The sequence below is a fragment of the Ornithorhynchus anatinus genome, chromosome X1, assembly GCF_004115215.2.
Source record: "Ornithorhynchus anatinus isolate Pmale09 chromosome X1, mOrnAna1.pri.v4, whole genome shotgun sequence".
Taxonomy (NCBI): domain Eukaryota; kingdom Metazoa; phylum Chordata; class Mammalia; order Monotremata; family Ornithorhynchidae; genus Ornithorhynchus; species Ornithorhynchus anatinus.
The window spans coordinates 109634779-109661016 of record NC_041749.1 but is presented as its reverse complement, the minus strand read 5'-3'; the positions used below and the strand labels follow the sequence as shown (position 1 = coordinate 109661016).

General features: G+C 45.6%; 1 protein-coding gene across 1 annotated transcript in view; it reads right to left on the bottom strand.

The window, feature by feature from the left end:
- Positions 1-10873: 10873 nt before the first annotated feature.
- Positions 10874-26238, bottom strand: part of LOC114806496 (adhesion G protein-coupled receptor E3) — a 40005-nt gene continuing 24640 nt past the window's right edge. The window contains exons 12-18 of the mRNA XM_039910283.1: positions 25128-25286; positions 23826-24020; positions 23202-23437; positions 16244-16310; positions 15463-15554; positions 11715-11895; positions 10874-11119 (exon numbers count right to left, since the gene is read on the bottom strand). Of these exons, the coding sequence (XP_039766217.1) occupies positions 10874-11119; positions 11715-11895; positions 15463-15554; positions 16244-16310; positions 23202-23437; positions 23826-24020; positions 25128-25286 (1176 nt within the window). The remainder of the gene's footprint in view (positions 11120-11714; positions 11896-15462; positions 15555-16243; positions 16311-23201; positions 23438-23825; positions 24021-25127; positions 25287-26238) is intronic.

The following is a 26238-nucleotide window of genomic DNA, read 5'->3' as shown; positions in this document are numbered from 1 at the left end:
TGTGTGACTTTGAGCAAGTCACTTAACTTCTCTGTGCCTCAGTTACCTCATCTGTAAAATGGGGATTAAAACTGTGAGCCCCACGTGGGACAACCTGATCACCTTGTATCCCCCAGGGCTTACAACAGTGCTTTGCTCATAGTAAGCGCTTAACAAATACCACCAATTATTTATTTTTTTAATCTACCCCACCGCTTGGAACAAAATTTGGTACAAAGTAAGCTCTTAACATGCAAAAACTTCCCGGCTGAAGCCCAGGGACTCACAATTTTCTCTCTACTTGACTACCAGTTCCTGGAGGGGCTTTTGACTCACACTCCCACTACTACTAGTGACCCCTTCTGGCTTGATTTGCTTCCTGAACCAGCTCTAAATCTAGTCCTGCTTCCCGCCAAGCCCCCCAACTTCCTATACAAACAGCATTATTGTGTAGAAGGGGAACTTTGGCAAAGGTGGTGTGAGGAATAGTGAGGAGGAGGCAGCACAAATCACCATCTTCACACTGGAGTCTTGCAACCCTCAGGACTTCCAAAAATTGTTTTTCATGAACTCCAGAATCAATACGCTTGACCACCCTTTTAGAGGAGCATGTGAAGTCATTCAGAAAGGCCTTGGACAATGTATCTGCCTTATTTTCAGATATAAACCAATTATTTGTCTCTACATGCAAAATATTGCTAAAAACAAAATAGCAATAAAGCCTATCTTTAGGTTCATCTAGAGAGTCTGTTTTTCTTGCCATTTTCCCTTCCTGTTGCCTCTTTGAGGTCCTGTCTTACTTGATTTCTGAACTTCTCCTGGTGTAAGGGTTTGTGTGGCTACTGTTGTTAGCCCGGTGCTGGATTCAATGACATAGTGTTACCTTAGAGTCGCCTGGACAATGAGCAAATCGCTGGGAAGTTTTGCCTCAGTCCCTCTTTGTGGATTTTTAGACTTATATAAAACTGGGGCTTCCAAAAGGGAGTTTGAGGCTAGAGAATTGGGCCTCAGCTTTAAATGTTTAGGGGCTTTAGGGGAAAAAAATGGTGTATGTTCCTTGTGGGCTGGGAATGTATCTACCAACTCTGTTATATTGTAGTCCTTGCATGCTTAGTACAGTGCTCTGCACACGGTAAGCACTCAATAAATATTATTGATTGCTTGATCTTACTGGGGGAAGGGGAGTAAACTGTGAAAAATTCTGGAAGTCAGATGTGCAAGTAGAAATGGGAGCAGAAAGATCTCACCTTGCCTTCCCTGCCTTTCAGGTGGAGCAAAATCTGTGCTCATAAAAACGATGAGAGTTCCAGTGTAATTTCCAACAGCAATGGGGTGGGGTGAGGTTAGGGCTGGTGGTACCGTGGTGGGGAATTTGGGATGAGCAAAGACATTAATAAGAACTCTTGTCTCTAAAAGTCTCCTCATCATTTCCTCACCACTCTACTACCCCTTTCTCATCTTTCTCCTGCTTTCCAACTGTTTCTCAAGAGGTCACCTTCCTGCCCTCTACATCTATCCCCTCTCTCTGTACCCCTGGGCCTATCCCCTCACCTCCTAAAAACACTCCCCCGCATCCTTAACTGCCATTTTCAATTTCTCACTCTCTGATGGCCCCTTCCAATCTACCTTCAAATATGCTCATATCTCCCCATACTAAAAAAAAAAGTCCATAGCTGTACCCTATCTCCTGGCTTCTCATCTAACTTAAAATCCTGCATCTCTTCTTGCCCCCAGGATATTTCGACTTGGATGTCCAGCCAGTACCTCAAACTCAATGTGTCTAAGACTGACCTCCTTATCTTCCCTCCTTAAGCCTTGTCCTCATAACTTTCCCATCTCTCTTGATAGCACCACCATCCTTCTTTTCTCAAAAACCTGCAACCTTGATGTCACCCTCAACTCCTTACTGTCTTTCAGCCCTGTACCGGGCGGGACTGGAGCCTGCGTAGACTTCCTGTCCCCCATATATTGATTGTAATGGAATACCGAAGAAAGAGGCGGATAAATCCAGGTTGACAGTTTATTTAGAGCAGAACGTGTGGGGGCTTACCCACAGAACAGTCTGTGGTGGCTGGCGGACTTGGAGAGATCACACCACACCCTCCCCTCACATGCACTGCCTTATATCCCCTTTGGTGTGCCAAGAACAAAGGGGCCCTGTTTGGGAGGGCATTGGCCACTTGGCTCAAAGTTCCCTTCCAGATATCCCTGGGGCCCCAAGGTTCGCAAGGCGGTACGTCCTTGGCAGTCATTCACCGTACGGTCTTGTTACTGCTGAGGGGCCTCCTTCCTCCACCAGGTCCATCTTCCTCCCACCCGGGGATGGCACTACACCAGCGTTGTGCAATTAACGAGGCAGGATGGGACGGGGGTCAGCCTTGACTGTGCTAGCCCAAATGTTTCCCACAGAGTCTGATCATACACGTTCTCACAATTCAGTTCTGCCCAATCTTGACAGTTCTTCTTGGACACAGCATTCCCCATTTCACTTGCATATTCAGTTATTTATTTTGATTATTCTATTTGTAAACTTTTTTCTCTCTCCCCCTTTAGAATGTAAGCTTTTTGAGGGCAGGGGAGCAAGACTTTTTTTTTTTCTGTTGTATTTTCCCAGGCATTTAGTACAGAGCATTGTATGCAGTGGGAACTCAATAAATACTATTACTGCTACTATGATTAGTGGGGCATCTGAAGTAGGGCTCATGGTCTACTGAGGTGGGGGATTTTATTGGAAGCAGGGAAGCACCACAGCGTAGTGGATAGAGCACGTCCTTGGAGTCAGAAGGTCGTGGGTTCTAATCCCGGCTCTGCCACTTTGCTGTGTGGCCTTGGGCAAATCACTTCACTTCCCTGTGCCTCAGTTCCCTCATCTGTAAACTAAGGATTAAGACTGTGAGCCCCATGTGGGACAAGAACTGTGTCCAACCTGATTTGCTTGTATCTACTCCAGTGCTCAGTACAGTGCCTGGTACATAGAGCTTAACAAATACCACTAGCGTTATTATTATTGGAGGGACAGATAATAAAGAGAATTCAGGGTACCAGGGAGAAGAAAGTGAACAGCTCATGGAATACTCAGTGAGCAGAGGCATCATTGTTATTCCTTTTAGTGGGGGTGGTGCCTGAGTCTGGGCATCTAAGTTGAGGGCCTTGTGAGAAGAGATATTGACCTTTGAAGAGAGGGAGAAGGAAAGTTTGCAGAGGGGTCTGAGTAACCTCTATCTGCCCTAAGGGGTGTGTGAGTGTGTGTGTGTGTATGTGATAGAGAGAGAGAGATGCCAGGGGGAATCTGGAGGTGAGAGTCTTGGCTTAGAGAAGAAACACAGAGAAGCTTCCATATGTAGACAGACTGAAAAGATTAGGACTCTTTGGACTGGAAAGATGAAAACTGAGACGGGACATGATTAAAATGTACAAAATAATAATACTAGTGGTATTTGTTAAGCACTTACCTATGTGCCAGTCACTGTACTAAGTGCTGGGGTGGGAACAAGCAAATTGGGTTGGACACAGTCCCTTTCCCATGTGGGACTCACAGTCTCAATCCCCAGTTTTACAGATGAGGTGACAGGCCAGAGAAGTGAAGTGACGTCCACAGTCACACAGCAGACAAGTGGCAGAGCCAGGATTAGAACCCACGACCTTCTGACTCCCAGGCCTGTGCTCTATCCACTACACCGTGCTGCTTATGACAAATAATAGTATTCATTAATTATAATATTTAATAGAATATTCAAAATAATGAAGAGTATGGACAGGGAAGGCATAAAATTGTGACTGTCTCCCCTGCAATATCATAAACTCCTTGTGGGCAGAGATTGAGTCTCCTAGATCTGTTGAACTCTCCCAAGCACTTAGTAATACAGTGCTCTGCCCACCATTGGTGCTCAATAAATACTACTGAGGATTCTCCAAATTATCCAAATGGCTTATTACAGTGCTTGGCACATAGTAAGTGCTTAACAAATGCCACCATCATCAAAGAAGAGGGGATACCTAACGAAGCTTGAAGGTGGTAGGGTCCATACAAATGAAAGAAAGCTGTTCTTCACCCAAGAAAATGGGGTTAGAACTATTAACAGGCTGAAAATATCCTCAGGTTCAAGAAGAGTTGGATAAATTCATGGGATGAGAAGCTGCATGGCTTAGTGGAAAGAGCACGGGCTTGGAAGTCAGAGGACGTGGGTTCTAATCCCCACTCCCCCACGTGTCTGCTCTGTGACCTTGGGCAAGTCACTTAACTTCTCTGTGCCTCAGTCACTCATCTGTAAAATGTAGATTAGGACTGTGAGCTCCACGTGGGACAACCTGATTACCTTGAATCTACCCCAGCACTTAGAACGGTGCTTGGCATATAGTAAGCGCTTAACAAATACCATAATAATAATAATAATAATTATTATTATTGTTATCTAGGCCTTCCCCGACTAAGCTCCCCTTTATCTCAGCTCCCCTCCTTTCCACATCACCTCGACTAACTCCCTTTGCTCTTCTCCCAGCCCCCCGGCCCCTCAGCACTTATGTACCTATGTATAGATCTATAATTCTATTTATATTGATGCCTGTTTACTTGTTTTGATGTATGTCTCCCTCCTTTTAGACTGTAAGCTCAGTGTGGGCAGAATTGTCTCTCTTTATTGCAGAATTTTATTTTCCAAGTGCTTAGTATGGTGCTCTGCACACAGTAAGAACGCAATAAATATGATTGAATGAATGAATGAACTTGTGTCCTAGAGAGTAAATGAAGCTGTAAAGACAAAAGTTACAGATATCTGCCTCCATAACCATTAACATGGATATCAAAAAGGGCAAGCTTCACTCTGTTCTTCCAACCATCTGGCTGCCACTGTTAAAAACTGAATCCTGGACTGGATGGACCCGTGGTCTGACCGAGTAATGCCATTACTTATGATTATATGTTCTTATGAAAGAAGGAGATGAGAGGGTGAAGGAAGGAAGGCTGAGTACAGGAAGGAAAGAGAAGGAGAATGTTTACAAAAACGAGATAGAGAATAATGAAGAGTCATAAAAGGTGAAAGAAAGAGGGAGAGGGTCGGTTAGGACCAGCATGATCCTATAGAAGCAAAGTGATTTTTTGTTTAACCGATAGTTTTGGTTTGAAAATGATAACCAAATGGGGTCATTGTTTGGGAATTACCTTCCAGTTGAACCAGCCTCTACTTTCCTTAGCTATCGTTTCCTTCTTTCTGAAGGGTCAATCAATCTATCAGGCAATCCCTTTTAATAAGCACTTACTCTTTGCAGAGCACTGTACTAAGTGCTTGGGAGAGTACAATATAACAGAGTTGGTAGACACGTTCCCCACCCACAGTGAACGAAGGGTCTAGAGGAGGAGACAGCTATTAATACTTACGTATTCATATTAATGGCTGTCTCCCCCTCTAGATTGTAAGCCTGTTATGGGCAGGGAACATATCTGCTAATTTTGATGTACTCCCCCAAGTGCTTAGTACAGTGCTCTGTAATAGTAAGTGCTTAAAAAATACAATTGATTGGTTAATATACATACAGTACATTTTGGGAGGTGTACATAAGTGCTATGGATTAAGTGAGAGGAGAATAAAGGGTGCAAAGCCTAGTCCAAGGGCGACACAGAGGGGAGTGGGAGAAAAAGAAATGAGGGCTTAGTCAGGGAAGGCCTCTTGGAGGAGATGTCCTTTTAATGAGGCTTTGAAAGTAGAGAGAGTGATCTCCTCTATCAGATATGAAGGGGGAGGGTTTTCCAGGCCAGAGGCAGGACAAGAGTGAGGAGTTGGCTGCAAGATAGATGAGGTCGAGGTGCAGTGAGTAGGATCTTCCCCTGAAATACCTTTTTTCCTTTTTAGATCCATCTCTTCCTTTACATTTTTTATTTATCTTCTCTGGCCCTGGGATCGCAAATCAAGTTAAAGTAAATCAGAATCTTCAGGTATTTCCCTGAAAGTTCTGATAGTTAAGTTGATCCCTTCCACTTTGAGATGCTATGAGTTCTTGTTGTGGCAGGAAGTCCGCACTAGTGATGCGCTGGGTCCTGCTAAGAAGTCAGAATTACACATGGCTTATGATCTCAATATCACAGCCTCAACATGCTCTGTGAGGAGAGATGGTTTCTCAAGAAGAACTGTGGCCTGCACCATTTAGAAGCCTGTAGTTTCTCCCAATCCCCATTCCTGCTGTAATTTACTGTTTGCTGGCAAGAATAACATTTGAGCCAACTTCGTCTTGTGATGTTTCAAACCCAGGAGGACTTTTGGGTCATCTTCAGTGACCTTCTTCATAGGTCTGGAGCCTCAGGCAGGCAGGAACCTCCCCAAACATTCTTTCCAAAGACTCAAAGTCAATTTTTGAATGAACTTTACACTTGACCGATGGTTAGACATTGATTTGTCTGTCTCACCACCTATCTCTGGTCTATCTCACCACCGACCTCTTGCCCACATCCTACCTCTGGCCTGGAATGCCCTCTCTCCTCATATCAAACAGATAATTGCTCTCCCCCATTTCAAGACCTTATTGAAAGCACATCTCCCTCAGGAGGCCTTTCCCTAACTAAGCCCTCCTCTCCTCTTCTCCCACTCACTGTGGGAGAATGTGATGCAAACACTGTCAATGAGATGCAAACTTTTATTGTAGAATTTTTCTTACGTTCACAGTATTTCATCCATTCAGCTCAATGATGTACAGAATATTATACACAGTACTGAGAAAGAGAGAGACTGAGAGAGATTGCAGGGGTGGTGGGGAGGAAGTAACCCATCTCTTCCTTTAACTATTGACCTCTAATAAAATTGCAATGAAATCAGTACTGAGGGCAGAGTGTTGAGGGGAGGTATTATAAATCTTGTACATTCAAAGATCTAGCAGAAGCACATTTCCTGCCCAGCTCCCCAGTCCTATAAACATCCACACCCCCAGAAGAGTATTTCCCAGTCAGGATGATGTAAACAAGGAAACGCATTGTTTTCCTCTTCTCAACTGGAGTCAGCGTGTGGTGGCGGGTCTGTGGCAGTTTGATGTTTTCAAGAAGAGCTGCTCTCCCTTTTCTTGGGTAGCTTTCTCAGGCATGTCCTATTTTGGGGGGATGGAAAGGGAGAGAGTAAAAAAGAAAGCATGTTGAAATAATAGTATTAAACCCATACTATGTGCCAAGCACTGCTCTAAGCACTGGAGTAGATAAAAAGATAATCAGGTTGTCCCATGTGGGGCTCACAGTCTTAATCCCCATTTTACAGATGAGGTGACTGAGGCCCAGAGAAGTTAAGCGGCTTGCTCACGGTCACACAGCAGCCAACTGGCAGAGGCGGGATTAGAACGCATGTCCTCCGACTCCCAAGCCTGTGCTCTTTCCACTAAGCTATGCTGCTTCTAGAAAATGACAGATAATTCTGAACTCTCCAGAATTTCTCTCTCCAGGACACTGAAAACCAGGACTATGTACAGCTGGAAAATCAACAAAAGATTTGGCCTCTAGTATCATCACAGAAGGGCCTAAAGATCAAAACCAAAGATCAAAAGTCAAACACCTGCTCCGCCTGAACATTGGGTTCAGTGAAGATAACTGGCCCAAACTGCCTCTGACACTGTGACTCACTCTTTGCCCATCCCTGCCCATTTCTATCTACTGCCATCTGATGCAACTGCTCCATGCATGCCTCCGCTGGTTCCCTCTTACCTCCCACACCAACTCTTGCAGGGCTGAAGGAACAGTGAGGTCACTGAAGTTCAGCGCATGGGCTAGGACTGGAATAGTACCATGTCCCCAGGGAGACAGGAATGCCTGGTTCCTGGGGTGACCTCAGAAAGCACCTTTCCCACCCTCTGTTCGCCACATCCCTGTCCTCTTCTCAGTCAACCAGACCATCATTCCCCAGCAAGGTATCACATCAACTCAATCCCATTCATTCCATCCCCACTCCTTACATCATCCCCTCCCCAGTCCTCCTCCCCATATTCCCCTAAAGATGCAGGAACCCCTATTCCATCATGGGCAAACAACATTTTATCTCTTGACCTGCCTCCTGACCCAGTAACTGCTCCTAACTGCTCCTTCTTGACGTCACCAACACTTGTCTCTTACCAGGTGATACCGCCTCCACTGCCATTCTCTCCAGAGGGAATCTAGCCTTCTTCCACTCCCTCAGACTCACGGAGGAAGGTGAAGGAATTGGCCTGTTCCTCAACCACTAAAGATGATTTTGCCCCAACCCATCCCCTCTATCTCTCACCTACTCTTTCTTTGAAGCCCACATCATCTGCCTCCTCCACCCACTGCAATTACAAGTTGCCGTTATCTACCACCCTTCTGATCCCCCTTCTGGACAACTTTGATATTTTTCTCACCTTCCTTTTCTCCTTCTCCTCCCTTGAACTGATCCTTGGGGAATCAAATATCCACATGACTGTTCCTGCTGACCACCTCCCACCCCCACTTATTCTCATTGCTCAATTCCTCAGACCTAGTGTCCATACCTCCTAACCCACTCCTCTCATCATCACTAGTCACTGTACCAGTTTTGACCTCACTAACTCTTAAATCCCAAGCTCCAACCACAGACTCCTAGGCTTTCTGCTCACCCACACACTCATTCTATGCAAAGCCTATTTCTTCCCCCACAGAAACCACCATCTTTAGACCCCTTTGACTTATCCCAGGTCATCATGCCCCACATGAACTCTCTACTTAACTTCCTCTCTCTTGAATCACAAATCCACACCCTCAACCCAGCCCAATTTGCTTAATTCACTTCCTTTGTCCTCCTGTCCCTCTGTCGATATCTCATCCACCAGATGACATCTGTACCCATCTTCAAAAACCATCTGAAATCCTTTCTCCTACAGAAGATCTTCCCTGGGTTATTTATAACCTCTTCAGATTATATCCCTTCCCTAACTGTCATTTCACACTTTCGTTCGACCTCTGCATCTGTGTACTCCACATGTACCGCATTTTTAGAAATATACACCCTATTACTTAAGCACTAAGTCTTACACATATCCTCTTTCCATCTTCCTCCTGTCTGTAAATTATTTTCGTGCCTGACTTCTTGAGGGAATGGAACACGTTTTCTAAGTCTGTGCTTGTCTTCCGAGAGCTTAATGCAATATATTACATGCAGTAGGCACTGAGTAAATATAGTTGATGGATTAATTAGACTGACCCAGGCATGTCCCATGGAGTGACCTCAGAGATGGAGGAGCTCATGATGCCCAAGGATGATCCTGTTTTGCTGCTACTTGAAAAATTGGCACATGGGTGCAGAACAAGACACTGCTTTGGTGGCTGTGGGTGGGTACTGAGGAAGGAATTTGGTGGGGTGGCAGTGGACAGAAGAGTGTTACCTTGACTTTGTGTGGTGCTCTTTTATTTGTATTCCCACAATATTCTGGGAGATGGGGGGGGGGGAGGTAGGGGAATGGGATCTGACTGTCTTGAGTTTGGCAGCAATCGCGTGACTTTGCCTGGGGTTTTCGACCTCATTGCTCCAAAGTTTTGATTGGAATTTCACTTGGATAAATCCCAGGTGGGGGCAACTCCCCATCAGTGATAACTAACCGGGATGGTTGATTGTGATCCCACTTTCTGTCCACATTGGACTTGGCACAATTCTAAAGAAAATTATTCACCAAAGTCTTCTGAAGGAGGGCTGCTGACTGCAAAGAAACAGCAAGTGTGGGGAAAACTGAAATTGGATTTGGAATCCTAAAGAAGAATAACTCAACAAATGAGCCTTTGAGAGCATGAAGGTCTTTCATAATAAACCCCAACATCCTCTTTGCACTCTAGATCTTTCTCAGTCTCCTCAGAATGAGGACCCAGGGACTGATGAGAAAAACCGATAAAAAGATCTCACTATGTCAGGCTGCCATTTCCCCCTTTGAAACTGCCATTCCCCAGAAGCAGCCAACTTGGTTGTCTAGACTTTCTCAAATTCCCCGGGGGTAAGTGCACCATCGTCTAGAGTGCACTTAATAAAGTAGGAGTCTCAAGCTTGATAATCATCAGAGGGAGGTGGGTCTCATCCTCTATATTAAAAAACAAACAAAATGCCGGCCATTGATTACTCAAACCATCAAACTCAACATGACCCCCATCCAATTGATTGATTTATCCCATCCATTTCCATCCTAAGGCAAACTTCCCCAGCAGGAACCTGCAGAAGAGATAAAGCCGGGCCAGCAGAGCCAGCAGGGCCAAAGGAGGGAAGTGGACTCGATGCTGCTTTGGCTGACGCCTTTGCTCCGCTAAGGGAAAAGGTCTGAATTCTGCATAGGACCTTCTCTGTGCCTCAGTTTTCTCATTTGTAGAAAGGGGATTAAATACCTGTTCTCCCTCCTCATTAGACTGTGGGCTCCATGTGGGATGTGGAACGTGTCTGACATGATTAGTTTGCACCTACTCCAGAACCTAGTACAGTGCTTGGCACATAGTAAGCGCTTAATAAATATCACAAATACAATTACTATTATTATTATTATTCCCCCATGGACCCCAAGCCCTTCTCTCCCTCCAAAGCAAGCAGTTCTGTTCTCATGCCAGTCCATGAGGTGGGGCATATGGAAGCAAATTCAGTGTGCCCATTCACAGGGGAGGACAAAATGGCCAATTACCAAGCACTGAGCTGGCCATTACAGAGGGGATGGAGTAGGCCAAGTAACTGGTCTGTGCCTGTCTCCCCTCCCCAACGAGAGGCCAGGTTCAAAGAAGAAGGGGAAGGGGTTTCTCTGGTATCCTCGTAAGTTAATGGGATGAGTGTGATTTCCTTTAACAAAGCCCCCTGCTGATGCTGACCAAAGATTTCTTGATATGTCTAGAAATCTATTTGATAATTTTCTAATTGGAAAAAAAAACTTGTCAAGCAGTACGGCATCTTTCAGCTTGGCCTTAGATGAGAACTCAAATCCCCACCTCCAGCTGGTGGTGGGATGATGATGACCTCCTCGCTCTCTTGGGAGAGAAGGGAACTGGGAGCTCAGTGAACTGGATGTAGCTTGAGGTGTTTGACTTGGATGTTAGTTTGGAATTCTGGAGGGAGAGTTGCCTTACCATTTTGGTATGGGTCGTACTGCCAGACAGCTCGTAGGAATCCAATTCAGTCCTTTTCTGCATCTCCTTAAACCACTTTTTGTATTCTTCTTTCACCTGGAAATTCATGAATGCAGAGACTTGAGTTGTGGCAGGAAGCTTGGTTTAGAATGGATGCAAAGATCAGGGATAGGAGACCAGGCTTCTGGTATTCTGTGTGGCTTTGGGGAAGTTCGTTCATCAGGCTGAGGTCTGACATTCTTATTCATAAAACAGGTTTATTAAACCTTGTCAGAAAAAAGGGACTGCATACTATTATTATCAGTATCTTTGTCTTTCCTTCATTAACCTCTAAAGGACATTGGACTTCACAAAAATCTTATTCTTGTTCTAAAAATGCTTTCTCCATGTTGTGACTCTGTGATCTCTGCCTATTATGTCTATTGTGCCTTGGTCCATTGAGTCAACCTCCTCATGCCTCTGTCTTAGGATCTGGGTCAACTCCCTGCTGCCGAGTTCAACCCTGCCCTCCTCATGAAAAGAAGACACCTATGCAGGATACCTTTTATGAACGTCCAACAGTTAAGGCATGAAGCATAAATGAGTGTCAGGGAGTGACTATAGGGAGGAGCAATAAGGAATCTAAAACAAGAAATGCAGGGGTAGATGAGACTGTGCCATATACGACATGACCAAAGGTAAGCATTTTTACCTGGTGATTGAGTAGACAGTGCACCACAAAGATGTAGACTCCCTGCAGGCTGTTGGTAATAGTGAATGAGTAAGCAATGACTGATTTGAAGAGGTCACCCATCGGCTCGATCAGTAAAAATCCGAGGCCCCATGAGCAGCCTAGGATGAAGAGCTGAGCGAGGGCTTTAAATGTCAGTGTCCTGAAAAATACAAGATAGTAAGGTATCTTTCTCTCCCTGTCTGCTTCTTCAATTCTCACTCGCACCTTCCATTCTTATTTGCCCCAAACTGAAGGTTCTTTGAGCCTGTCTGCAGAGCTGCCATTATGGATATTTGCACAACTTGGGACTTGTTTTTTTTTAAATTGTATTTGTTGTGTCAAACACTGTCTTAAGCACTGGGGTAGGTACAAGCTAATTAGGTAAGCACAGTCCCTGTGCCACAGGGGGTTCACAGTCTAAGTAGGAAGGAAAACAAGCATTTTACAATTGAAGAAGCTGAGGCCCAAAGAAGTTATTTGACTTGCTCAAGGTCACACAGCACACATGTGGCAGAGCCAGAATTAGAACCCAGATCCTCTGACTCCCAGGCCCATGCTTTTTCCACTAGACCATTCTGCTTATTCTAACTGAAGAGGACTGGCAAAAATCCACTACCATGGAGCCCAGTAGGAAGGAATGCTTGGTAACTGACATTTGTACAGATTTACAAATTTCGACAATAATAATTATGATAATTCAATTACTCTCCCCGTTCAAAGCCTTAGTGAAGACACATCTCCTCCAAGAGGCCTTCCCAGACCAAGCCCTCCCTTTCCTCTTCTCCCTTCTGTGTCACCCTGACTTGCTCCTTTTCTTCTTCCCTCCTCCTAGCCCCCCAGGCACTTATGTAGATATCTGTAATTTCTTTATTTGTATTGCTGTCTGTCTCCCCTTCTCTAGACTGTAAGCTCATGCGGGCAGAGGATGTGTCTGTTTATCGTTGTATTGTACTCTCCCAAGTGCTTAGTACAATACTATGCACACAGTAAGCGCTCAGTAAATACAATTGAATGAATGAATACTTGTGGTATTTGTTAAGTGGATACTATGTGCCAACTACTGTTCTAGGTGCTGGAATAGATAGATACAGCATAGCTGGGATAGAGTAATCGAATTATTATCATAATTATTATTGTCAAAATTTGCAAATCTGTACAAATGTCAGTTATCTGGAGTCCACATGGGGCTCACAGTCTAGGAAGGAGGAGTAGGATTTAATTAATTCATTCATTCATTCAGTAGTATTTATTGAGCGCTTACTATGTGCAGAGCACTGTACTAAGCGCTTGGAATGTACAAATCGGCAACAGATAAAGACAATCCCTGCCCATTGACGGGATTACAGTCTAATCGGGGGAGACAGACAGACAGAAACAATAGCAATAAATAGAATCAAGGGGATGTACATCTCATTAACAAAATAAATAGGGTAATAAAAATATATACAAATGAGCAGACGAGGACAGTGCTGAGGGGAGGGGAAGGGAGAGGGGGAGGAGCAGAGGTAAAGGGGGGAAAAGGGGGCTTAGCTGAGGGGAGGTAAGAGGGGGATAGAGAGGCAGCAGAGGGAGCAGAGGGAAAAGGGGAAGCTCAGTCTGGGAAGGTCTTTTGGAGGAGGTGAGCTCTCAGTAGGGCTTTGAAGAGGGGAAGAGAATTAGTTTGGTGGAGGTGAGGAGGGAGGGCATTCCAGGACAGCGGGAGGATGTGGGCCAGGGGTCGACGGTGGGATAGGTGAGAACGGGGGACGGTGAGGAGGTGGGCGGCAGAGGAGCGGAGCCTACAGGGTGGGCAGTAGAAAGAGAGAAGGGAGGAGAGGTAGGAGGGGGCAAGGTGATGGAGAGCCTTGAAGCCTAGAGTGAGAAGTTTTTGTTTTGTGCAGAGGTTGATAGGCAACCACTGAAGGTTTTTGAGAAGGGGAGTGACATGCCCAGAGCGTTTCTGCAGGAAGATGAGCCGGAGAGCGGAATGAAGAATAGACTGGAGCGTGGAGAGACAGGAGGAAGGGAGATCAGAGAGAAGGCTGACACAGTAATCCAGCCGGGATATTATGAGAGCCTGTACCAGTAAGATAGCCATTTGGGTGGAGAGGAAAGGGCGGATCTTGGCAATATTATAAAGGTGAGACCGGCAGGTCTTGGTGACGGATTGGATGTGTGGGGTGAACGAGAGAGCTGAGTCAAGGATGACACCAAGGTTGCAGGCTTGAGAGACTTGAGAAGCAGCGTGGCTCAGTGGAAAGAGCACGGGCTTTGGAGTCAGAGGTCATGGGTTTGAATCCCGGCTCTGCCACTTGTCAGCTGTGTGACTGTGGGCAAGTCACTTAACATCTCTGGACCTCAGTTACCTCATCTGTAAAATAGGGACTGTGAGCCCCACATAGGAAAACCTGATTCCCCTGTGTCTACCCCAGCGCTTAGAACAGTGCTTGGCACATAGTAAGCGCTTAACAAATACCAACATTATTATTAGAGACAGGAAGGATGGTTGTACCATCCACAGTGATAGGGAAGTCAGGAAGAGGACAGGGCTTAAGAGGGAAGATAAGGAGCTCAGTTTTGGACATGTTGAGTTTTAGGTGGCAGGCAGACATCCAGGTAGAGACGTCCTGGAGGCAGGAGGAGATAGGAGCCTGAAGAGAGGGGAAGAGGACAGGGGCAGAGATGTAGATTTGTGTGTCATCTGCATAGAGATGAGAGGTGAAGCTGTGAGAGCGAATGAGTTCACCGAGGGAGTGAGTGTAGATGGAGAACAGAAGAGGGCCAAGAACTGACCCTTGAGGAACCCCAACAGTTAGAGCATAGGAGGGGGAGGAGGAGCCTGCGAAGGGGACCGAGAATGAACGGCCAGAAAGATAAGAGGAAAACCGGGAGAGGACGGAGTCCGTGAAACCAAGATGAGATAAGGTGTGGAGGAGAAGGGGTTGGTCTACAGTGTCAAAGGCAGCTGAGAGGTCAAGGAGGATTAGGATAGAGTAAGAGCCATTGGATTTGGAAAGAAGGAGGTCACGGGTGACCTTTGAGAGAGCAGTCTCGGTAGAGTGGAGGGGACGGAAGCCAGATTGGAGGGGTCCAGGAGAGAATGGGAGTTCAGGAATTCTAGGCAGCAAGTGTAGACAACACATTCTGGAAGCTTGGAAAGGAAGGGTAGTAGGGAGATAGGGCAATAACTGGAAGGGGAAGTGGGGTCGAGAGAGGGTTTTTTTAGGATGGGGGAGACATGGGCATGTTTGAAGGCAGAGGGAAAGAAGCCACTGGAGAGTGAGCAGTTAAAGATAGAAGTTAAGGAGGGGAGGAGGGAAGGGGTGATGGTTTTTATAACGTGAGCGGGAATGGGGTCCGAAGCACAGGTGGAGGGGGTGGCACTTGCGAGGAGGGAGGAGATCTCCTCTGAGATACCCCATTTTTACAGATGAAGAAACAGGTATAGAGAAATTAAGTGATTTGCCCAAGGTCACACGTCAGGCAAATGGCTAAACTGGGTTAGAACCCAGGTCTTCTGACTCCCAGACCCATGTTCTCCCCACTAGGCCACGATGCTTCTCAATGAGTGTGTTAAATCAATCCAGATGTCTAGCTGCTCCTTTCTGTGAGTTTGCTCACTGTAGCCCCCTCTGTGGGTTCCCTGGAAAACCAACTCTGGCATTTTTCAGCTTCTCCCCATAAAGAGCCCCCTTGAAATATTTCTGAAGCTTGGCTCTCTGAGCCCACCTGGAAGGATTAGTGTTACCTTGTGTTTTGGATCTTGGACACATCTTTATTGAGGGAGCATAGCTTGTCTCTCAGAATCCATAGGGTGGTCAAATAAAAGGACAAATTCATCTGTGGAAACAACAGGAAATGATCATTTTGAAATGTTCCTTAGTACCAGTGTGGGCAGGCAAAGCAGAGGTTAGATCTAGAGCCATTCTGAAAGGGTATAAGTCAGTCCATTGCACAAGCAGGCTGGGTACAGATTTACTGATTGGGGATTTGAGATTTTATTGATTGGGGATTAAGACTGTGGCCTATGAGGGATGTGGACTGTGTCCAACCTGATTACCTTGTATCTACCCCAGCACTTAGAACAGTGCCTGGCACATAGTAAGAGCTTAACAAATGCAATATTTTTTTTTTACTTTTTATACATATAATTACATTGGTCTGTAATGCCTATAATTAGGACAACAAAAAATCCCAGGTAATAGCTACTGATCCTACAGTAATTCAGTGAGTACTGGGAGCCACCAAAAAAAAAAAAGGCAATATCACAACTAACTACATTTATCACGGGATCTGCGAGGATGGAACTGAGACTCTGAGTGTCTCCACAAAACGTTGATGCCTGTTTTCTTCAGACTTATCGAGCTGTGGATTCTAAATTCCCATCAGTCATTGCTTAAAGATGTCTGAATGGAAGAGTTTATGAGCTTGGTCTTGCTGACAGAAGGGTTGTATCATGGGAAAATGGCTTCCTCCTGGTTATTCACCCAATTCCCCAACACCAGTAAAGAAAAACACCAAGTGCCCACCGTGATGATTGTAACTATTGGTCCAAGGAAGCTCCAGATAAACCCTCCTTCTATCCTGAGCCAGCAGCTGAAAAGGAAGAAAGCGAGAACATTTAGCAGTTTATCTGTGACAAAAAGGTAAAGGAACATGAGATGCAGTGACAACTTTCCCATCTTGGGCAGTTGAAACAGGGATCCATTCAGGAATAACAAACATCCAGAGCAGAAGCTAAGAACAGAGGCCTGATTCTTACAACTGAAAGGAAAGGAGGCCCTGTACCATTTTGCTTTCTAAAGGATTTATATAGCACTTTGTCTTTGCAAATGGCTTCCTTATAATTTTTGCAATGAATCCCAAACTAGAAAAGAGTGTAGTGGGAGTGAAAAGGGATGAAGGCTGCAACCAGATTCAATCTGGGTAGAGTTCAAGAAGCTGTGAAAAAATGATTTTTGTGCTCCATTCAGGATTTACTACACTACCTCGCCACCTATTTTGCCAATAGAATTGAAATCATCTGGCATGATCTTCTTCAAATCTCCTCTGGGCCTCTCCAGGCCCACTCTCCTCCTGCCCCTTCTTTAACTCTCCTATCCATCCCTGCATAATCTCTGTAGTAAATCTCCTGCCTCCTCTCAAAATCTACCCCTTCCACCTATGCCCCCAACCCCATCCCAGTGCTTAGAACAGTGTTCAGTGCTTAGAACAGAGCTCGGCACATAGTAAGTGCTTAACAAATACCAATTTTATTATTATTATTATTCTCACCTTTGTAAAACACTTGCCCCCTCCCTTCTTCTCTCTGACCGCCATCTTCAACGGCTCACTCTCCAATGGCTCCTTTCCCACTGCTTTCAAATGCGCCCATGTATCCTCCGTCTTATAACCCCCCCTTTGACCCCATGTCACCCTTCAGTTATCACCCCATCTCCCTAATACCATTTCTTTTCAAACTCCTTGTCTACACCTGCTACCTCCACTCCCTCTCCTCCAAATCTCTCCTTGTCCTCCTCTAATCTGGCTTCCATCCCCTTCATTCCTCAGAAACAGCCCTCTCAAAGGTCACCAATGACTTCCTCCTTGCCAAATCTAATGGCCTCTACTCCATCCTAATCCTTCTTAACCTCTCGACTGCCTTTGACACTATGGGCCACCCTCTTCTCCTGAAAATGCTATTTAACCTTGGCTTCACTGACACTGTCCTCTCCTGGTTCTCCTATCTCTATGACTGCTTCCTCAGTCTCTTTCGCTGACTTTTCCTTTGCCTCTCCCCCTCAACACCTAACTATGGGACTTCAACTCATTCACTCCCATGGCTTCCACTATGCAGATGATTCCCAAATCTACCTCTCTAGCTTCGACCTCTCTCCTTCTCTGAAGTCTGGCATTTCCTCCTGCCTTCAGGACACATTTCCTTGGATGTCCCTCCAACATCTCAAACTTAATGTATCCAAAGCAGAACTTCTCATCTTCCTACTCAGAACCCATCCTGCTTTAGACTTCCTCATCACTGAAGACAACAAGGCCACCTGCCCTGTCTCACATGCCCATAACCTTGACATTATCCTCCTCTCACCTTTCTCATTCAATGCTCATATTAAGTTTGTCACTAAATCCTTTTGGTTCTACTTTCACAAAATCTCAAGAATGCACCCTCTCTATGCAAAGTCTACCAAGCTGATCCAAGTGCTTGTTGTAGCCCCTCAAAATATGACAGACCACCACTCTCCTCGCCTTCACAGCCTTATTAAAATTACATCTCCAATATGGCTTCCCCGATTAAGCTTTCTTTCCCCCTACTCTTTCTCCCTTCTGTGTCACCCAGGCACTTAGATCTGTACCCTGCTCTTCTCCAGTCCCTCCCTCCTCCTACCCATCAACTTTCCCATTCTTCCTACCAGGCTCTCAAGAGGTGATCTCCTGCCTTCTCTCAAAATCCATCCCCCTCCACCTGCACATCTGACCCCATCCCTTCACACCTTATCAAATCACTTGCCCCTCTCCAATGGCTCCTTTCCCACTGCTTTCAAATGCACCCATGTAACCCCTGTATTATAACCCCCCCCCTTTGACCCCATGTCACCCTCCAGTTATCACCTCATCTCCCTAATACCATTTCTTTTCAAACTCCTTGTCTACACCTGCTACCTCCACTCCATCTCCTCCAAATCTCTCCTTGACCTCCTCTAATCTGGCTTCCATCCCCTTCATTCCTCAGAAACAGCCCTCTCAAAGATCACCAATGACTTCCTCCTTGCCAAATCTAATGGCCTCTACTCCATTCTAATCCTTCTTAACCTCTTGGCTGCCTTTGACACTATGGGGCCACCCTCTTCTCCTGGAAATGCTATTTAACCTTGGCTTCACTGACACTTCCCTCCCTGACCACCATCTTCAACTGTTTGCTCTCCAGTGGCTTCTTCCCCACTGCTTTCCAACATGCTCATGTCTCCCCATCCTAAAACAACCTTCCCTTGACCTCACAGCTCCCTCCAGTAATTGCCCCATTTCCTCCTTCTCTCCCTCCTACCATTCCTCTGCAAACTCCTTGAGAGTGTCGTCTACATGCACTGTCTCAAGTTCCTCTCCTCCAATTCTCTCCTTGATTCTCTCCAATTTGGCTTCCATCCCCTTGACTCCATAGAAACCACACTCTCAAAGTCACAGATGATCACCTTCTTGCCAAATCAAACGGACCCTACTCTATCTTAACCCTCCTTGACTGCTCAGCTGCCTTTGACACTGTTGACCACCCCCTTCTCCTGGAAATATTAATCAACCTCGGCTTCAATGACATTGCTGCTCCTGGTTCTCCTCCTATCTCTCTGGCTGCTCAGTCTGTCTCTTTTGGCAGGCTTCTCCTCTGCCTCCCAAACCCTAAATTTTTAGTGCTGGTTCCCTTTCTATTCTCCATCTAGACCCACTCCCTTGGAGAACTCGTTCACTCACATGGCTTCGACTACCACCACTATGTGGATGATTCCCAAATCTACATCTCCAGCCCTTCTCTCCCTCCCTCTCTTCATTCTCGCATTTCTTTCTGCCATCAAAGCATCTCTACTTGGATGCCCCACTATCACCTCAAGCTTAATCTGTTTAAAACAGAACTCCTTATCTTCCCATCCAAACTCTGTTCTCCCTCTGACTTTCCCATCACTGTAGATGGGACAGCACCACCATCTTTCCTGTCTCATAAGCCCATAGCCTTAGTGTTATCTTTGACTCCTCTCTCTCATTCAACTTACATATTCAATCCATCTCTAAATCTTTTCAGTTTAACCTTCACAACATCACTAAAATCTGCCCTTTCCTCACCATTCAAACTGCTACCACATTAATCTAAGCACTTATCCTATCCCTCCTTGATTACTCATCAACCTCTTTGCTGACCTCCCTGCCTCCTATCTCTCCCCACTCCAGTCCATACTTTACTCTGCAGCCCAGATCATGTTTTTACAAAAATGTTCAGTCCATGTTTCAAAAACCTCCAGTAGTGTTCATGCACCTCTGCCTCCAACAGAAACTCCTTTTCCTTTTCTTCAATTGCTTTCTGCATCACCCTGACTTGCTCCTTTTCTTCATCCCCCATCCCAGCCCCACAAGTCTTGTGTACATATCCATAATTTATTTATTTATATTAATGTCTGTCTCCCCCTGTAGACTGTAAGCTCATTGTGGGCAGGGAATGTGCCCGTTATAGTGTTGTGTTGTACTCTTCCAAGCCCTTAGTACGGTGCTCTGCACACAGTAAGCACTCAATAAATATGATACATATAAATGTGATATATATATATATATATATATGTATACCCTTTAAGCACTTGATACCATTAGCTTTAAGGTACTCAATCAGCTCTCCCCCTTCTACCTTACTTCACTGATCTTCTAATAATAATAATGATAATGATGGTATTTATTTTTTTATGGCATTTGTTAGGTGCTTACTATGTGCAAAGCACTGTTATAAGCACTGGGGAGGATACAAGGTAATTAGGTTGTCCTAAGTGGGGCTCATAGTCTCAATCCCCATTTTACAGAAGAGGTGACTGAGGCACAGATAAGTTAAGTGATGCCCAAAGTCACACAGATGACAGGTGGTGGAGCCGGGAGTAGAACACACGACCACTGACTCCCAAGCCCATGCTCTTTCCACTAAGCCACACTGAATCCTAATACAAGCAGTTGGGTTCTAATACAACTGAGCCCACTCACTTCACTCCTCTAATGTCAACCTATTCACTGTACCCTGATCTCATCTGTCTCTCGTCCGACCCCTTGCCTTTATCCTCCCTCTGGCTTGGAACTCTCTCCCACCTCATATTCAATATACTACCTCTCTCCCTCCCTTCAAAGACCTACTAAAATCTCATCACCTCCCTAAGGCCTCATTTCCCCTATTCACCTCTGCACTCGATCTGTATCTCTTAAGCAGTTGATAGTCTCCCAAGCCCCAGAGCACTTCTGAATATATCTATTTCCCCTATTTGTAATTCATTGGAATCCCTGTCTCCACTCCAGACTGTAAGCTCCTTGAGGGCAGGGATCATGTCTACCACCTATTACCTTCTTCTTTCCCAAGAGCCTAGTACAGTGCTCAGCACACAGTGCTCAATAAATTCCATTCATTAATTCATTCATTCAATCATATTTACTGAGCGCTTACTGTGTGTGGAGCACTGTACCAAACACTTGGGAAAGCACAATACAGCAATAAAGAGAGACAATCCCGGCCCACGAGCTCATAGTCTAGAGGAGGGGAGACTGACATCAGTACAAGTAAACAGACATCAATATAAATAAAATTATAGATATATACATAAGTGTTATGGGGCAGGGAGATGGGGAAGAGCAAAGGGAACAAGTCAGGATGACGCAGAAGGGAGTGGGAGATGAGAAAAAGTGGGGCTTAGTCTGGGAAGACCTCTTGGAGGAGATGTGCCTTAAGTAAGGCTTTGAAGGGGTTAGAGAAGAGTAATTGTCTGTTGGATTTGAGGAGGGAGAGCATTCCAGGACAGAGGTAGGACGTGGACTAGGGGTCGGTGGAAGAAGCGTGGCTCAGTGGAAAGAGCCCGGGCTTGGGAGTCAGAGGTCATGGGTTTGAATCCCGGCTCTGCCACTTGTCAGCTGTGTGACTGTGGGCAAGTCACTTAACTTCTCTGTGCCTCAGTTACCTCATCTGTTAAATGGGGATTAAGACTGTGAGTCTCACGTGGGACAACCTGATTACCCTGTATCTACCCCAGCGCTTAGAACAGTGCTCTGCACATAGTAAGTGCTTAACAAGTACCAACATTATTATTATTATTATTATTATTATTAAGACAGGCAAGATTGAGGCACAGTGAGAAGGTTAGCACCAGTGGAGCGAATTGTGCGAGCTGGGTTGTAGAAGGAGAGAAGTGAGGTGAGGTAGGAGGGGGCAAGGTGGTGGAGTGCTTTAAAGCCAATGGTGAGATCTGGGGGTTTTTTTATACAAAGGTGGATAGGCAACTACTGGAGATTTTTGAGGAGGGGGGGTGACATACCCTGAACATTTCTGTAGAAAGATCATCCGGGCAGCAGAGTGAAGTGTGGACTGGAGTGGGGAGAGACAAGAGGTTGGGAGGTCAGAAAGGAGGCTGACGGATTGGATATGTGGATGGAATGAGAGAGCAGAGTCAAGAATAATGCCAAGGTTACAGGCTTGTGAGATGGGAAGGATGGTGGTGCCATCTTTAGTTATGGGAAAGTCCGGGAGAGGACGGGTTTAGCTGGGAAGATAAGGAGCTCTGCTTTGGACATGTTAAGTTTGAAGTGATGGGAGGACATCCAAGTAGAGCTGTCTTGAAGGCAGGAGGAGATGCGAGCCTGGAGAGAGGGAGAGAGATCGGGGATAGATGTAGATTTGGGTATCATCCTCATAGAGATGGTAGCTGAAGACATGGGAGCAAATGAGTTCCCAAAGGGAATGAGTGTAGTTGGAGAATAGAAGGGGACCGAGAACTGAACCTTGAGGGACCCCTCCACAATTAGGGGATGGGGGGAGAGGAGGAGTCACAAAATAGACTGAGAATAAATGGCCAGATAGATAAGAGGAACGTAGCTTAGTGGAAGGAACACTGGCATGGGAGTCAGGGGACGTGGGTTCTAATCCCAGCTCCACCACTTGTCTGCTATGTGACCTTGGGCAAGTCACTTAACTTCTCTGTGCCTCAGTTACCTCATCTGTAAAATGGGGATTAAAACTGTGAGCCCCACATGGGGCAACCTGATTATCTTGTATCTACCCCAGCACTTAGATCAGTGCTTGGCACATTGTAAGTGCTTAACAAATACCATAATTTATTTATTTTTTAAGTTTGGATAACGTATTCAGGAGAAGAGAGTGGTCCACAATGTCAAAGGCAGCTGATAGCTCGAGGAGGATTAGGATGGAGAAGGGGCCATTGGATTTGGCAAGAAGGAGATCACCGGTGATCTACGAGAGGGTGGTTTCAGTGGAATGAAGGGGACAGAAGCCAGATTGGAGGGGGTCTAGGAGAGAGTTGGAGGAGAGGAATTTGAGACAACGGGTGTAGACAATTCGCTTGATTGATTGACACTTTTTGCACTTAGTAATGCTATAAATCAGAATGGATGGCACAGGGGGTGTAGATGGGGCAATTATAGGGCCTGCCCTAAACAGTGATCCTTACACAGATTTAATCAATCAGTCAAACAACTATACTGTTAGGTCCTTGAGTGCAGAGGTCATGTCTACCAACTCCATTGTATTGTACTTTCCCAAGCATTTGTTCGATATTCTGCACAAAGTAAGCGCTAAATGAATAGAATTGATTGGTTGAATGTGCATACTTATTGAGCACCTGTGTACAGAGCAATATCCTAAGCCCTTGGGTGAGTACAACAGAAGCAAAACATCCAGTCCATGCCCTCAGAGAACTTACACTGTGTCAGGGAATCAGACCGGCACCTATTATTCAGGGCAAATCCTGCACTTACTGAGTGGAGGTCCCATAGCCTCGGTAGCCAACTCCTGCTGTAATGGCCACGATCCCAGCTGGAATCCCATAGCCAAAGGGGTACATGAACCTCTTCTTGAACCTGCTTGCGCTGGTGTAATTAGCCACCTTGAGGTTTCTGACAGTGAGGAAGAGATGCAGCCCTTCCAGGAACATCCAGGTAAAGGCGGCCAGGAACAGATAGTGTAACAACCCAGCAATGATGGAACATAACAGCTGGAGGAGGAGAAAAGAAAGGCAGTGGGGATGTTGGACTGACCCCAAGGCGGAGTGACCACGATTCACCAGGGCTTCAACCCCAGTGTCCCTGGGCCCATTCAGTGCAAGACAGACCCTTGGTGCTCTGTGTTAGTGGGATGGTGCAGGGGAGAAGAGATTTCCGGAGACCCAGGAGAGGTCAACTGAGCTGCTGTGCTGTGCTAACTGGGGGATTAACTCCCCAATACCCGATCGTTGTGCTGCAGTCTGACAGAGGGCAAAGACACCAGTAACCCAAGTTGGCACGAGTTCACTTCTCTGTCCCTCCCTCTGCCCCTTCTGCCCTCCAATAGCCAAAAGGACCCTCTCCAATTTGGGGGAAAGAGAAACTCCGTCGTCTGTTTACCTCAGGTTCCGTGCGTTTTATTCCTGTGAGGAAGAGAAGGTCGGCCAGAAAGATACACACAGAGAGCTGCAAGTGGAGGGAGGTGCTGGTGTTCCGGATTGTTCTGCACAGGAGGAACGTGAGGGCAGCCAGGGAGAGGCACAGCAGAGAAAGGCTCAGCCCCACATATGTGATCAGGGTCAGCACGGGGTCCTCCTGAAACCCAGAGTAAAGGAAATGCAAGTCACTCCATGTCAGTGTCCTTGATGCTTCATTACCTAGTAACCTATGGTTAATTAACTAGGTATTACCTAGGGAATGTTTCTGTTTATTGTTATATTCTACTCTCCCAAGAACTTAGTACACTGCTCTGCACACAGTAAGTGCTCAAGAAATACGATTGAATGAATGAATGAATAGTCTCCTCTTACATCCCCACAGGAAAGGGCTGACTGAGAAGCATGAGGCCACAGAACAAGTAAGGTTATCTTTCTCCCCACCTTCAAAACCTTACTAAAGGCACATCTCCTCCAAGAGGCTTTCCCTGAGTAAGCCCTCCAGTCTTCTTCTCCCATTCCCTCTGCATCACCCTGATTTTCTCCCTTTATTCACCCCCGCTCAGCACCACAGCACTGATATTCATATCTGTAATTTATTTAGTCATATTCATGTCTGTCTCCCCCTCTAGACTGCAAGCTCATTGTGGGCAGGGAATGTATACGTTATATTGATATATTTTACTCTCCCAAGTGCTCTGCACCTCAGTAAGCACTCAATAAATACGAGTGATTGATTGATTGATTGAACTGTGGGCCCCATTAGCAATGGGGGTATTTCTGGAGCCACTCCCCAGCTTCCCATTCATTCTCCAGGAGTGTGGCATTTTGAGGAACCTCAACAGGTCTTTCTTGAGACTTCATTTTAAATTAAACACTAAAAATTTTACTGACTACCCTGTGTAAGGGGCACCACCATCTGTGAAATGATCTATTTGCTTGAATTCTTAAGATCAGATCCTACGAAACTTCCAAATCACCATATTCTTGAGGAAAAACATTGATTTCTGAACAAGTTAATTAATCCCAGCCTACAGCTTGGAGATAAATTGGAGACCCAAGGAACCAGTCATCTGGAAATGGAGGTTTGTGTTTCTTAAGGTCAGTTCCAGTTTCCAGGGGAACATGTTGTCCAGAAAAGAGCTTTACAGTAATCCTCATGTAAAGGAGCCCCATATTTCTGCTGGAGTAATTAGAATCATTTTTGTAGGTCAAATAGCAACAGATCCCAACTAAAGATAAATTGGCTTCTCCAAAGGAATGGTACCTTCAACTCAGAGGTGGCCAGGAGGACGGCAAAGGTGGAGAGATGGTTGCAGCTACATCTCGTTTGATTTTCATCAGCAGAGATGACCTCACAGCCATGCTTAGACCAGGTTGTGTTGTTCCAGAAGACACAAAGAGACCGTTCCTTTGGAGTTAATGCCTGGAAGTAGAATCACATTACCATCTCGACTCCATCACGATTCATCCTCAGAGAAAATAAGAGACAGAGCTCTGTTAAGTAATTCTTAATATCACTTTCCCAAAATATTTGGCGTGAAAGTTGCCTGGGAGATTGTAAAGCCCCTTGAGGGTAGGGATTCAGAGCACTCAGTATAGTGCTCTGCCCAGAGTTGGCTCTCAATAACTGCTATTTATTGATTGGATATCGTCTCCCTCTCCTGGGTAAATGCACTCTGGTCATTCCACCATTCCAATAGTATTTATGTGAACTTGGTTAATGGTCAGATATATTGCTGGGAATCAGTGTGGTCTAGGGGAAAGAGCAAGGACCTGAGAGTCCGGGGACCCGGGTTCTAATTCTGGCTCTACCACTTGCCTGCTGTTTGACCTTGGTCACTTAACTTCTCTGTGCCTCAATTCCCTCCTCTGCAAGATGAGGATTCAACCCCTGTTCTTCCTCTTACTTAGATTATGAGCCCCATGTGGAACCTGTGCTTAATACAGTGCTTTGTATGTAAGCGCTTAACAAATATCACAATCATTATTATAATCATTAATATTGCTCTGCCTGAGCAGAAATTCTGGGCCTGATCCTGGCCAGTAACACCTGGGCTAGTGAGGAATCTGAGTCAAGATTGACACTTGAATTGCAGGAAGCTGAAATAAATCCCCTAAGACTGTCCCCACCATCCCTGGACTGTGTTGCCAGGTTTGAGAATCCCCTGCCTGGAGCAGTAGTAGCCCCATGTGTACTTAATAATAATTATGGTATTTGTTAAGTGCTTACTATGTGCAAAGCACTGTTCTAAGTGGTGGGGTTGATACAAGGTAATCAGGTTGTCCCACATGGGGCTCACAGTCTTAATCCCCATTTTACAGATGAGGGAACTGAGGCACACAGAAGTTAAGTGACTTGCCCAAAGTCACACAGC